The sequence below is a fragment of the Aethalodelphis obliquidens genome, unplaced genomic scaffold (assembly GCF_003676395.1).
Source record: "Aethalodelphis obliquidens isolate GAN/ISIS:26980383/991018 unplaced genomic scaffold, ASM367639v1 scaffold1, whole genome shotgun sequence".
NCBI lineage: Eukaryota > Metazoa > Chordata > Mammalia > Artiodactyla > Delphinidae > Aethalodelphis > Aethalodelphis obliquidens.
In genome coordinates this window covers 107,615,460-107,629,354 of record NW_020837945.1, presented here as the reverse complement: position 1 = coordinate 107,629,354, position 13,895 = coordinate 107,615,460, and the positions used below count along the sequence as shown (strand labels likewise).

Genomic DNA, 13,895 nt, shown 5'->3' with positions numbered 1-13,895 from the left:
ACTACTATGCAGGGTCTTTCTTCTGACTTCCCCATTAACCCCTTATTACCCAGTGGTGGCACATGGATAACAATGTACCAGAGAAAAGTAAAGAACTGCAGACTTCTAAAAGCAATGATGAAATCTAATCCTCAGTTGAAGATAATGAAGATCTGGGTCACTAGGCAAACGTACTCCTGGCCTGTCTTCCTTCCAGGTTCTTAGATGTGACTTCGCAAAACATCCAACAGCATGGAATTGGAAGATGGACTCCTGGTGAATACCTTTCTATAGTTATAAATGGTGAATATTATTTGCAACATTCACCTTAAATTTAGAAGTGGAAACCAAACATTAAAGTTAAGATTAGCCATTGGGAGTATATTTCCTTTAAGATACTGTTTGTAGAAAAGTACTGGATGTGGTCAAAAGCTGACAGGAATTATCACCTGTGAGTCCATAACCTTTTAAGTGATGTAGGTTCAAGAAGAGTTTCCCAAACTTTTTCAAATCGTGGCCTATAGAAAAAAATAATTACCTGTAAACACACTGGTTAAAAAATGCAAGAGACTGCTCTTGGCTGGATCCACAAGGTCTAAAGAGATCAATATTTTGTTTACAATTGATAGGAACCTTTGGACTAAAGGGTCAAATTTACGAAAAGTCCTCATGGAAAAATGCTGACCAGCACCAAAACCACTGTAATTTCTTGGAGAGTTCTTAGAATTCCAGAACTAAGATCACAAAAATTACTTTGGTCTTTTACACATCAATATTCAGGAAAGAGCTTCTCTTATTGAACATTCCTCCAGTGATGTGAGACCCCGGTCAAGAGAAAACAATGATTCCATTCTCTTAATAGGTCAAACCAACATGGTAGGGTCAAGCTAACCTCCCTGGACACCCAGGACCAAAGCTATAGAGCTGAGCAGTGTGTACTTTAATAACCGCATAGGACAACTCTCATATGCCTAGGCACTATTTTTAGATTATTACCTTGGCTGCCTTTCTTCCTTTAAAAAAAAAAAAAGAACAACTTTTCCACAAGTTTCTCTTCTCCAAGTTGGAGAAACTAATGTTTTAACTTTGAGTTATTTCAAATCACAAATTCAGAGACTTGCAAACATGAAGCTTCTGTTCAATCCCCCAGAGGGAGAGGACTCATTCTGATATTTGTGGTTCAAAAAAAAGTTGTAATATTGTGCTTGGAACACACAGAACCAATTATTAACTTCTTGCTACTATTATAAATAATAACAGCTCAGTCCAGGTTACTGTGACCTCTGACAAGTCAAGGAAACAAGTTATTTTCTCCCCTTGTGATTATAACATATTGCAACACTTTTGCCTTTTAATAAATGTCCTGGTACTCTTGAGTTTCCCTTTCAATTCATTTAATTTCAACAATCTGTCAAAAAAAAAAAGAGCCAATAAACAAATATTGAATTACATTTTGTTGGGTTTTTCAAACCCTCAAACTCCAGACTTTTACAAAAACAGCTTGTGTGTCTTCCAACCTGACCACCCTGCTACTTTTCCATATACCACAGGCCACCCATAGACACAAAGCCAGGGCGGTGGAGGGAAGCTGACGTGCTCTACTTGGAGCCAGTAGACAGGAGGGCGATGAGGCCCGACGAAGCACTTATGGACAAAATGTAGTTCCTGTAAGAATTTAATGTTAAGGAAAAATCAACCCCAAATTAGTTTTCAACAAAACAAAAAGAACCCATCTCTTTGGAATGTACTGTTTCCCTCCTGCCGCTGTCTAATGACAATAATGTCATTAATGTCTGCAAATGCAATTTACAAGAGAGGAGATTATAAAGAATGAAGAACATTCACAGGAAACGTGTTCCAATTTTAAAAAGAAAACACTTGAGACAGAAACCTAGAACACATGATCACAAATAAAACATCTGAATTCTATTTAACCTGCAGGAAACGAACTGATCAAAGAACATAGGGAGGAAGAAGGGACTTGATTTCCCCAACCCCCCAACCCCCACATCAAGAGCAAAGGAAAAGTAAGTCTTCCCTGTCTATCAGTGTTTTGGCTACAACTAGCCTGTAAAAGCAAGGAGGTTCTGAAAGTCTGCAGCTACTCTCAGCCTCAGGACTAGAGTGTTTGGGGCACACCACTCCAGTAGTCCCAGGAGATACAAGTTGGAGGGTGTCTGATATTTTATTACATCAAAATCTCCAATGGTTAAAAGTTTGGCTGCACATCCCTGGATAATACCTTTAATAAATTACCTTAACAAGAGAAGACTGATTCTTGCCCAAAAGCTCAATTTAAGAGCAGCTTGAAACACCGTTAAGCTATTATGAAACGTGCCAATTTAACTCCACTGCCTATCCACCCAACCCCAAAGCCCCAAAGTACCAGCAGACACAGGGCTCATGCCAGGAGGTAGCAAAGAAGGCAAGTTTGCTTTGTCTCCTTAGAAGTTTTTTTAAACTAGGCAGGTACACATCATCATATACGTAAGACTGCTTTGTAATACTTATTTATCATGAAGTCTTAATTCATAAACTTAAAAGAACTTCAGATCAAACCAAAAGCCCGTATTTTAAATGTCCAGAAATTTGCCTGAGGTCACGGTGCTTTTTAAAGGACTGACTCCCTGTGTCGTTTTTTGTTACCAAAAAATAACTCAGACAAATCAAAACTAAAACGAACTGTTTCTAGACTTCTAAAAAAGATAATCAACCTTTAAAGGATACACTGTGGGGTTGAAGTTCTTCAGTATAAAGAAGGAAGCAACAATGACCAAGACCAGAAATAGGGTGTTATTATAGAAGATGGAAAATGTTGTAGCTTCATAATCAGCAACTTCATTCTTCTTCCACAAGATTCTGTGGACACAAAACAAGTCATTTAAGTTTTTAAACAGGTACTAAAAATTTTAAATACCACATGGCTCTAGCTCATAGTAAGTTCTTCCTTAAGTGTTCTGGGCAGAATCTGTTTTTAATATTAAATTCAGTCAGCATTGTCTCCTTTTTCCTACTGAAAAAGATATTTCACTTTACTGATGCTCAGGAATTTCCCTGGTGGTCCTGTGGTTAGGACTCGGTGCTTTCACTGCTGGGGTCCAGATTCAATCCCTGGTCAGGGAACTAAGATCCCACAAGCCACACGATGCAGCCAAAAAAGACAAAAACTTTATCCATGCTCAAGAAACAGTTGCTGGGGATGTTACCTTTTTCCCAGGCAGTTAGAGCTTTGCAGGAAGGGACTGATTAATTGAAATTAGCTTGGTTTCATCAGCAACTGAAATAGGCATCTTTCTCTAGGTACTCACCAAAAACAAACTTGATGACTAGCAGCCTGACAGGGCTTTCTCAGCTGTTTGAGGCTTGAGACCCTCTACAGTCTACAGATGTCAGCCTTCAATATTTCGCCTTAAGACAAGCCCATGGACAAAGCTAGCTGTGGCATCACAGAAGCAGACTTGTCTGTGACTCTCTTTATCCATCTTTATTTAATTCAAACTAAGAATCTGCTTGACCATTAGGAGGAGTTTTTAACTTCTGTGAAACCCATTTACTTTTTATTTAATCTTCTTTACACATTATAATATCATAGTAATTTACTAGTACTTTATCAACCTTTTCTTTTACCTCTTCACACAGGCAACAGGAAGTTCCAGGGTGCCTATGAATAAGGGAACCTTTATTTCCCTCAGTTAATTAACTTTGTAAAGCAATTTACAAAGTTAAAAGAGTAGGTAGGCTGTGACCCATTAGTGGGACATGAAATCAACTGAGTGGATCTGATGATCGGGAAAAATTAGAGTGAGTTGAGACCAGCACGTTAAAGAAAAAAAGGAAAAAACAGAAAAGTATCAAGTGCATCACATACAGTAGGGTAATAATTATTGTTCTGTGAAACATTTACATGTGTGTATGTAAAAGTGTATTTGGTCAAAGAGTAAAATATATATATATATTTTTTACTGCAGGTCATTATCAAAAAGGCTGTAACTCATTGCCATAGATGTTTTCTCCCCCAGAAAGATACATTACTCTGGGGCCAGATAGTAGCCCCAACTAATCCTAAGGACAGCACTATGGCTAACGTCAGTACTAACTGCCATGTTTTAGTCACCAAATGTTCTAATCCAAAGTCAACAAGCATGGCTGTAAAGGAGCTAAATGGAAGGTTTAGCCTCATCTTCGTCAGAAGAAATTTGTGGTCTCTAATACATACGCCATATTTCCTTGATTCTGTAGATACCATCAACTTAATAAATCTTCAATTTGCTGTAAACTTTGGAAGAAGTGAAGGACATTACATTAAATGCAGCTATCAACTATAAAATAGCTTCTGATTTCAGAGAAGTTTAAATGTAAATTTAAAAACTATACGTGACTTGGAATTAATACATTACACCATTCTAACAATGATCAAAGAAAACACCAGCCCAGAAATATCCATAGTCCCAACATGGTTTAATGCTACAAAACACTCAGAACAATTGCCTCTGTTTTTAAGGCTCTGGCACAAGACCCAGTGAAGACAGGTTCCTTAAGTAGGCCACTAGCATGCCTTTACTGCTGGTGATTAAATTATCACACCTCCACCGCAGCAATTTTCCCTAACTCCCCATCATGCCCTGAATCAGAACCATCTTCAAGACATTTTTGATGAAAGAGTGGCTTAATCCTTTAGGTTATCCCAGCTTGCAAAGACCGTGTGTTACATCAGGGTATACACAGTCAGGACTGTCTGACAGCTCTCAACTTTTTCTAGTCCACCCTGGTTTATTTTGAAAAAGTTTAGGACCTCCATTTGCCCTCATCAGCAATGGTTCCACAAAAGCTTCACTGGTAGGAAATCTAGTTTGGGAGAACTTCTCAAGCAGTCATTTTTCCAAGGAGCACTTCCTAAAACAGGAGAAAAGTTGAGACCAAAAAACTCAACAACTCTTACAATCTGATAATACTAAATGATGGACCGTCAGTAAGTCAAGGAGAAATAACATTTGTACCTTGGGACAAATGTTAATGAATCTGATTCTCCTCTGCTAATTTCCTTGGAAAGGTAGAAAAGTAGGTTCAAAGTGGCATGTAGTCCGTATTCCAAATGATTTTAGATAGAGGTTTGAAGATACCCTTCTGGGCAGAAAGATGCCGATAAGCCTTCTCTTAAATCTATTGGAAGTAACTAATCCTTTGAGGAAGAAAAATACTGGATCTTAAAGGGAGTCTTGGATCCAGTTAGCAGCATCAATAATGAGTACAGACCTGGGTACAACTGTATCCAGCATGGCCTTTGCGAGAGAATTACAAACAGCACACGTTTCTACTGGTGACAAGAATGAAAATTTTATAATCTTCTGACACTCTGCATTTTATATATCAATAAAACCTCCATTTCATCCTACTCTGAAATACCTGGACTAGACAACGGCGAAGAGGTTTCATTTCCAATTCCAACTCTGATCCACTAGTAGAGACTACCTGAACACCACACTGAGAAAGATTCTGAGACACATCCCAGGATCAAGAAAAAGTGCCAGACCAAATCAGGCAAGTCTGTAGTGGGCAGAAGAGACCCATCTGCCATCTCTGATACAATTAATCACCTAAAACCTGTAAGACCTGTAAGAGCTTGTAACAAGCATTTTGAAATTTGGGTAACTATGATGTGCATTCCATTTAAGAACCAATGTTCTAATGAGTATTAAAATTTGATGAAAAGGTTAAAAGAAAGTGGTCTAGATTCTCTAATATCTATCCCTATGCAAAAACTTGCAATAAAAAAGCTATTTAAAAAAAAAAAATTTAAAAAAAAAAAAAAAGCTATACAGGGCCTCCCTGGTGGCGCAGTGGTTGAGAGTCCGCCTGCCGATGCAGGGGACACGGGCTTGTACCCCGGTCCGGGAAGATCCCACATGCCGCGGAACAACTAAGCCCGTGAGTCACAGCTACTGAGCCTGCGCGTCTGGAGCCTGTGCTCCGCAACAGGAGAGGCTGCGACAGTGAGAGGCCCGCGCACCGCGATGAAGAGCGGCCCCGGCTCGCCACAACTGGAGAAAGCCCTTGCACAGAAATGAAGACCCAACACAGCCAAAAATAAATATTAATTAATTTTTTAAAAAATGGTCCACATCAAAAAAATCTTTAAAAAAAAAAAAAACTTTGCAATTCTAAAAACAAAAGCTATGCAGAGCCAGAGGTCTTTAAAGCAGTTCCATAGAAAACAGGCCTTCACTGTCATGAGTTTAATATTGTGCCTTCAGTTTTATGAAGGATCCATAGGACGTAATCATTTCAATAATGTTCTGGTGCCTGTCCAAAACCACTGTAGAAGACACTGTTCATTAAGTTACTCAGTGTCCCTTAAATAAGGATCCACTTGATAAAGTCCTTCCAAGATTCAGCGCCAGGAAAGTTTCTTTCCAGAAGGACGTGCACGCTGCTTCTCATCCAGCAATGAAAGCTGGGTGACTCTGGATGCTTCCTCTGACACTTGGAAGCTCAGAGCTGAGTTTAGTGCCCAACTGCTGTAACTAATGCTGAGTCCTTGTTCATCCACCTTTTCTTACTTTTAAACGGTTTCTGATCTTTTTAAATTGTATTGCTTTGTTTCACATGCAATTTAATATTGCAAGTCCCCACAAAGTCTTTCTGGAGAAAAGTGGGATAAAAATTCCGTTTCATAAAGCACCTCGTAGATACTAAAATTTAAGATCCATGAAAACAGCCTCGACTCATGACTCTATTAAACCATCTGGCAACTCTTAAGCACAAGTTTACTCAATCATTCAGAGACTTCTATTCAGATGTCAGACTGTTTTTTAGCCTTCTAACAGCAGCTGTCAGGAAAAATTGGGGGTGGGACTAACAAATGTGGCACAGAATTCGGCAACAGGAGACAAACCTAATTCTTTTCTTTTTCCCAAACAATGCAGATAACCAAGAACCAGATGTCCCCAGGAAAGCTCAGGAGCAGAAATACCACCACCTAAAAATGCTAACACACAACACAACATAAACTCTTCAGACCCAGAGGGGTTAGGTGATAGCCTCAAGGTCACACAGCTACCAAGTGGCAGAGCCAGCACTGGACACAGCTCTGCAGGCTCCTAAATTCCAGCAGAGCAGCTGAATACAAGCTCTCAAGTCAGACTGGCTGCACTCTTATCCTGGTTTTACCGCACACTAATCTATGGCCTTGGGCAAGGTACCCGAGCTTTCTGTACCTCAGATTCCTCAGGTGTAAAGTGGAGAAAACAACAGTACCTACCTCATGGAGCTCTTTGGAGGAATAAATGAACTGTGTACAGCACAAAGAAAAGTATCTGGTAGTAATAAAAACTCAAAAAGTCAGTTATTATTCTCATTACCCTGACTTCTAATACCAACGTTTTCCTCAGATAATTCTAATATTCACATGCTCTAAGCAGAAACCAAAAACTTATTTTCTACAAATAACCCCCTTTTTGATTACCACAAACACTTAAAATAGGGAGCCAAACCTTTCATCTTTTTCCTTCCGAGACATCTTTCTGTTATCAGCTTCAGAAAGTTTTCGAGTCACTTCTTTGGAAACAGCATCCTCCCTCTTCTGTGCTACTCTGGAAGGAAAAGAAAAAACGTTTCCACATGCTCCAGGAGTGAACATCACACTCTCTCAGAAACACTCTGTACTCGTATCTTGTATTGGCAACTATATACTTTACATTTCAAGAAAATAAGCTGGACAGAAAGTTCCAAGTTTATTACACTGTGCTAGCCAAAAGAGAGGGAGTTCAAGAAACTTCCAAGATGTGGTTTATTAGTGATGTGTTTTGATTTCTGCTTAAAAGGGAGAATTTTCCTAAGTTAGGTATTTAATATGGAAATAAAAGTCAAATGCTATTAACACAGTTTAGTTATGAATCATTATAGCTCCAATTTGTTTTAACTCATAATTTAACTGTTCCACAAATAAATTTGTTAAGGCATTAGCAAATGATACATGATTTCAATTCCAATAAATAACAGGAGAGAAAACTAAGCTTAACAAAGAGAGAATTAATAGCTGTAATATCTTAAAGTAAAGCTTTTAACTTTACTCCAAAGGGGAATTTCACTAAAAAGAAATAATACCACATGGTTAAGGAGTGACCACAGCACTTTTAGTTAAACAAACTACTGGTTTGAGAGTTGCACCAAGAGATAATATGGAATTAGCCAGAAAAGGCTGGAAGTGTTATTCAAGAAATCAGATCAGAATCTTTAGTGATAAGTCAGATAAAGAAAGAAATGACATAATCCTAAAAAAATCTATGAGGTGAATTTTATCAGATGGGGTTGCTAGTGAAAGAGAGGATAAAATTTAACCTGTGATGAAATACAAAAAGCCTCCCAAAGATTAGACATTTAAATTCAACATGATTTATTTTTCATAATATGGGAGAAACTGATTAGCCATAAACATAGAAAAAGTAATAACTGATCACAAGCAAAATATAACAATTACAGAGTCCCACTAAGAAAACATTCAACACGATACTGAGATGTATTGAAAGCAACAGGATGTGCACCATAGAGACAGATATCTGTTCAATCTATGTTCAATTACTCAATCCCTCATTACTATGTATATTAAGTTCTGGTCAGTGGACCAAAGGAAACTGTGGGAAAATCAGGATGGATTCCTGAAAAGCCCAAGATCATTCAAGGCAATAGTTCTCAACCTTTCTCAACCACATGAGCTTCTGGGCTACAAATTAAGCACAAATTCAGGCTGGTTTTAACTATATCTCCATCTCTATCTCTCAGTCAAGAATCAAGTTAGAAGTGACATTATTAAAAAGAAAACCTTTAGTCAGCTTCAACTGATGTATTTTTCCACAGACTGATAACTGGAGGGAGGAAAATCAGTTTGTCTAAAAAAAGCAGGTAAAAGGAAATAAGTTCTGAAACGTAAAGAAAAAGGCAGCTAAGAGAGCAGGTAGCTGCTTTAAGAGATACTTTAAGACACTATAATGTCCAACTTTCCCTGACTCATTTTATTATGTAAAAGTTCAGTTCCGCAGGGCAGAGACTCTCATCTCTTAATCTCTAGCAAATCCCAGGCACTTATTAAGTGTTTCCTGAACTTCACGTAAGACTGCTTTTTTCTAGGAAAGGCCAATTGATAAGAAATGGACATGGTTTACAGCAGAAACCTTTCTTAGCAGAACAGAGGGTAAAAAAAAATACACACACACACCACCACCCCCAACTGTCAGGGTGCTAGGACACAGGAATAAACTATTTTCAGAGGAGTTGGCTCTAAGCATCTCTTGGACAAATAGTCAATCATCTGTCCACATGACAAATCTTCCTGAAGACACTGAACCAGATAACTAGTTAATTTCTCTTCTATGTCTACAATTCTATACTCGCCTAACAGAGACATTAACAGCCACACTGTAGGTTTATTACAACTCAAGAAGCCCTACCCTCCATCTCAGTGCTCTTAGAAAACAAACCTCACTCAGCGCTGAATGCTCTAAAACAAAACAGGGAAATCCACGGGCCCAGCTCTCAGCCAACTGAGATAAAAAAACATCTTTGCAAACATTTTTAAAATCATGCCACCTTAAAAAAAAAACTCCTGTGGGATCTCTCACCCCCAACCTCTCCAACACTGCACACAAACATTTATTACATGCCAGACGCCATGGTTTATGTCGCACGTATCATATTTAATCCTCACCATCCCACGAGGTACCATTAGTACTCCCATTTTACAGCTCAAGAATCTGAAGTCTAGAAAGATGAAATGCATGCCCAAGGCTCTGCATTTAAGAGCAGCAGAGCTGGGACTGGAATCCAGACTGTCGACTCTGAAGCCATTCTCTCTACCAACACCTACCCACACTCAGAATCTTGCTGGCTCTTTAAGCCTTAACAATCTTGCCAATCTGTAGGAGTTTTGATGTCAGTAGCAATATTTAATATTACACCAAAACTATGACTAAAAAATAATTCCATTCAGAGGGTGTATTAAGTCAGTAGGTCACTGGAATTTTACTGAACTAAATTAAATGTACCATTGACTATTGTAAGGGAAATAAACAAAAGACATGGCAGTTGCCCTCAAGAAGCCGAAAGGAGAAATGAGGGGAAAGAACATGATTTTTGACTCCAAAAAGGCGAATAAAAATGATATGCAGAACAAGTGAAAAAACACTAGGTCCCAAAGGGACTGAGTTCCAAGGGAATCAAAAAGGATGGGTCATGCAAAACGCCCACTTCTGAGGGCTTCGCTATCCACAGATGGCCATGCCTTATCACAAGAAAGACAGCCCAGGACAGCAGAGGCCGAGATGGGCTGAATCCTGGCATGGCAGTTAGTGAAGAGGGGCTGTCAAGCAGGGAGACAACAAAGATGACCTGGATTTAGCCGTTCTAGCAACAGCCACGCACAACCTGGACTCCAACCTGGACTCAAGAACGACAGTGGAGAGGCTGCTGAGGCCAGTTTCAGTTGCTGAGACCATTTCTGGCCTCCTTACAATAAATCCCTGTTAACTGAGATCATCTCAATGTGTTTCTACTCATCACTAGAAAGCTTAACACAGGAACAATAAGGACAGTTAAGATTTCTCTGGAAAAGATTCCGAAGTCTTGAAATACCAGACATGTAAGAATGGAAAGAAAGGGAGATGATTCTAAATGAGGGAGGGAACAAGTCACGTTCAAAGGATGAGTCAGAAGTCAGTTCAAAACTGAGTCAGAAGATCTAAGGCCCAATCCTAAAAGACAAGGCCCCAGTGGTAGGAGGCAGAAGACTTGCATTCCAGGGCCTGGAAGAATCTGGATTTAATACATTTAGAAAAGAGAAGGCCATGAAGAGTTGTCAGGAGAGTGACATGATAAAATGGAGGTAGAAATAGAGGAAATACAGTAACCTTTTACATTTTCATATTCTCATAAGAAAAATGCAATTAGCATTAAAAATGTCAGTGTTGAATATAAGAAAAAAAGACCACTTCTTTCACATCCAAAAATTCTACATGGTGAGCCCGGAACAATTCCTTCTAGAAAGAATTCCATTTGACTTCTAAAATGTTACTTTACTTGGTGGGTTTGTTTTTCTGAACCCAATGATTAAGGATGGTACTTAAGTGTTTTAATTCCACCATCAATACCCACTTCCATAGCAGTGTTAGAAGTACTGTCTCTGCTTTTCGATTAGTTGCTACTCCTTCATACCATTAATGTGCCTCCCCCTCCAAATATACATACCTATGTATCTCAAAATAGTGCTTACTGAAACCCACACACACACAAATGGTCTTTAAGAAGACCTCCTACTATATAAAAATGCAACAATATATACTTTCTCTTGAGAAATATACTTACTTGTGCTTGAGAACAAATTTCACATTTTTGTATGCAAAGGCTACCAAGTATGTGCTTACTAGGGTCATCACACTATACAGAACAGCAGACTGAATAAGATCCATATGCCATATTCGCCAGTATAGCCCTGAATTAAGATAAAAGGGGGAGAGGGGGATACAAAAAGAAACAAAATATTACCAGCCAGTTACAAAAGCCTGCTGAATTAATTATAGCTAAACCTGGTAAAATACAGCCCTGATTAGGGAATCCAGTACAGTACAAGGGGAACTTCAGAAGTGTGATATCCAGTAAAACGTTAGTCTCAAGTTTCCCTAGTTGAGAACACTTGAAAAACATAACCTTTCTATAACTAGTACATTATGAGATTTCTGCTTCTAAAATGAGAACCCTGGCTCAACAAAATCACAATTCAGACTTCAAATTTCATTCTAAAGGGTACTCTAACGCTAACTACAGGCCATTCCAAAACGCCATGTGCAGCCCCAAACCAGAGTTTACACGCTGACATGGCTGTTATCTGAAATCAAGGCAGTGCTCAGTGCAGCCAGTGAACCAAAAGGCTCCACACCACGTTAACTGCACGCTGGGTTTTATAAAACCGAAAGAGAAAATACATCTGGATTTGACTGTCCAACAACAGTGCAGCAATGTGAGAGGAAATTCACATTCGGGAACCCTGAGCTCTAAAAACAACCTTGGCCAAGACTGTGTAGTTTTTCCATCCAAGTAAGAATTTCAGAATTGCCCTAATAGGCTTATTAAAAGGGCTACTACACATTGTAGAGCGGGCCCTTGGCAACTTCTCTCGTCAAACTAGGAAAATAATGTTCTGCGTGAAGCAGTTCTCCTAAAGCTACACTTCTAATTCAGTGCAGGTGTTAATGTCTCTCATCTTAATTCATGAGTTTCTCCAAAATAAGTAATAAGTTTAAGATCTCGTAAAAGCAAACGATAGTTCTAGGGAAAAAAAGCAAATAGGCTATATGCCTAAATGTTAACATCACACGATCTTAACCCGGGCGTTAGTTTTAATACTGATTCGGGGCCGCCATCCCGGAACGAGTAACTCACAATCCGCAGGAGTGAGGCCCGGGAACGAGCTAGCGTACTTTTAAAACGCGCCACAGGTGACTCTCCTGGGATGCCGCCCACCACTACCCTGGACCAGATCACGGAGGCCCACAGAGGCTACGTGCTGCCCCCGAGCCCAGGGCGAGCTGGGGAGAGTGCGGGCGCCGGCTCACGCCTCGCCGGTCCGCCCGGCCCTGCCACGTCCCCGCCCAGGCCGACCCGCCGGCGGCCTCCCCGCCCGCCTCTCTCCAAGCGCTCACAAATGGGGATGGCGGACACGATGAAGGCGTTCCCGAAGAAGAGCGCCGAGGACTTGGCCGAGAGGTTGCGGCTGAAATCCTGCAGGAGCAGGTCCTCCTCGGACTGCTGCTTGGAGCCGCCTTTGGGAGCCATGGTGGAACCGCGGCTGCCAGACGAGAAGGCCGAGTCAGGCTCCGAGCCGGGCGCCAAGCCGGGCAGAGGCCGCTGACACCACCCCCGCGGCCACCGTATCCGCTAACGACCCATCAGCGTCGCGCGCGGAAGAGGGACCCGGCGTTGCGCGGCGCGGGGCAAGCGTCAGCAGGATTGGCCATCCTGGCGCCGCTACGTAGGTTTCTCGGCATGATTGGGCGAGCGGGCCAGACTTCCGGATTCCTGGCAAGTCACGTGACTCGTCAGTTTCTAGGAAAAAGCCGGGACTTGTAGTTTAGTGGGTGCTTTTTTTTTTTTTTTGAATTAACAAAACGTTATTGACGTTACACTTCACAGATGCTGGTAGACTCATGCTTTCCAAGCGGTCGAAATTCCAAAATGAGGAGCTCTGAGTCATATGGTCATTCATTCAACGGGCGCATGGTTAGCCGGCCCTGTGGGTACCTACACTGGGGCGTTGGAAGAGGAAGAGGAGAAAGATAAGTATAGGTAGGTAGCATGTGTTGAGCCCCTTCTTTACACAGCCATTATTTCATTAAATATCCTCAAGAATCCTATGATATGCCCATTTTGAGGGTGAGAGACCAGGAATGCTGGTCTCCAGGGTGTGGGATCTTTTCAACAAAGTAACAGCCTACCTTTGTACAAAAAAGGCACTCTTGCTTATAAGGAACTCATGTTCTCATTGCTGAAGATAATATTTAACATGTGTCCAATACATTTACAAATTACTACACTTTTATTACTTTAAAGATTTAGTTGAAATAATGTGGCTTCCAAAGCCATGCTAGGTAAAACAATACTAAGACAATATGTTGGCTGGACAGGCCTCTGAAGTTCAGAAAATTGAATATGCTGATTAAAACAACTAAATACCATTAACTCGAGTTATCACTTTTTCTTCAAAAATTAATCCTCAACCACTTCATTCTCAGCAAAAGCTTCTTTCATCTACTGACAGGCAAAACTTCAACAACCAACTTAACAGATCTGTTAATAGAGATCTTTCTCACCTTCTCCAGTTGTAATTGACCTTCACAGCTTCCGTTCTAATGGAGCTTTCTGTCTTCAGGCTT

The 13,895-nt window shown here is 40.3% G+C and overlaps 1 protein-coding gene across 2 annotated transcripts; it reads right to left on the bottom strand.

Annotated features, from left to right (window-relative positions):
- Positions 1–1,356: 1,356 nt before the first annotated feature.
- Positions 1,357–12,910, bottom strand: SSR3 (signal sequence receptor subunit 3). 2 transcript variants are annotated; one of them, XM_027113453.1, is made up of 5 exons: positions 12,666–12,910; positions 11,332–11,458; positions 7,470–7,568; positions 2,707–2,838; positions 1,357–1,644 (listed from the first exon to the last, which is right to left on the bottom strand). In XM_027113453.1, the coding sequence occupies exons 1-5, from the start codon at positions 12,796–12,798 to the stop codon at positions 1,578–1,580; spliced, it is 558 nt and encodes a 185-aa protein (XP_026969254.1). In that variant the 5' UTR covers positions 12,799–12,910; the 3' UTR covers positions 1,357–1,577. The 2 variants fall into 2 exon arrangements, with proteins under 2 accessions (XP_026969254.1, XP_026969263.1); XM_027113462.1 differs by lacking the exon at positions 12,666–12,910 and adding an exon at positions 12,406–12,512.
- Positions 12,911–13,895: the final 985 nt, after the last annotated feature.

Excerpts from the sequence above, each read along its gene's own strand:
- SSR3 (XM_027113453.1), bottom strand. The coding sequence starts at position 12,798 with ATGGCTCCCAAAGGCGGCTCCAAGCAGCAGTCCGAGGAGGACCTGCTC. Across the intron at positions 7,569-11,331 it reads AAATTTGTTCTCAAGCACAA|AGTAGCACAGAAGAGGGAGG; the intron begins GTAAGTATATTT and ends TTTTCCTTCCAG. Across the intron at positions 1,645-2,706 it reads AAGAACTTCAACCCCACAGT|GAACTACATTTTGTCCATAA; the intron begins GTATCCTTTAAA and ends AAATTCTTACAG.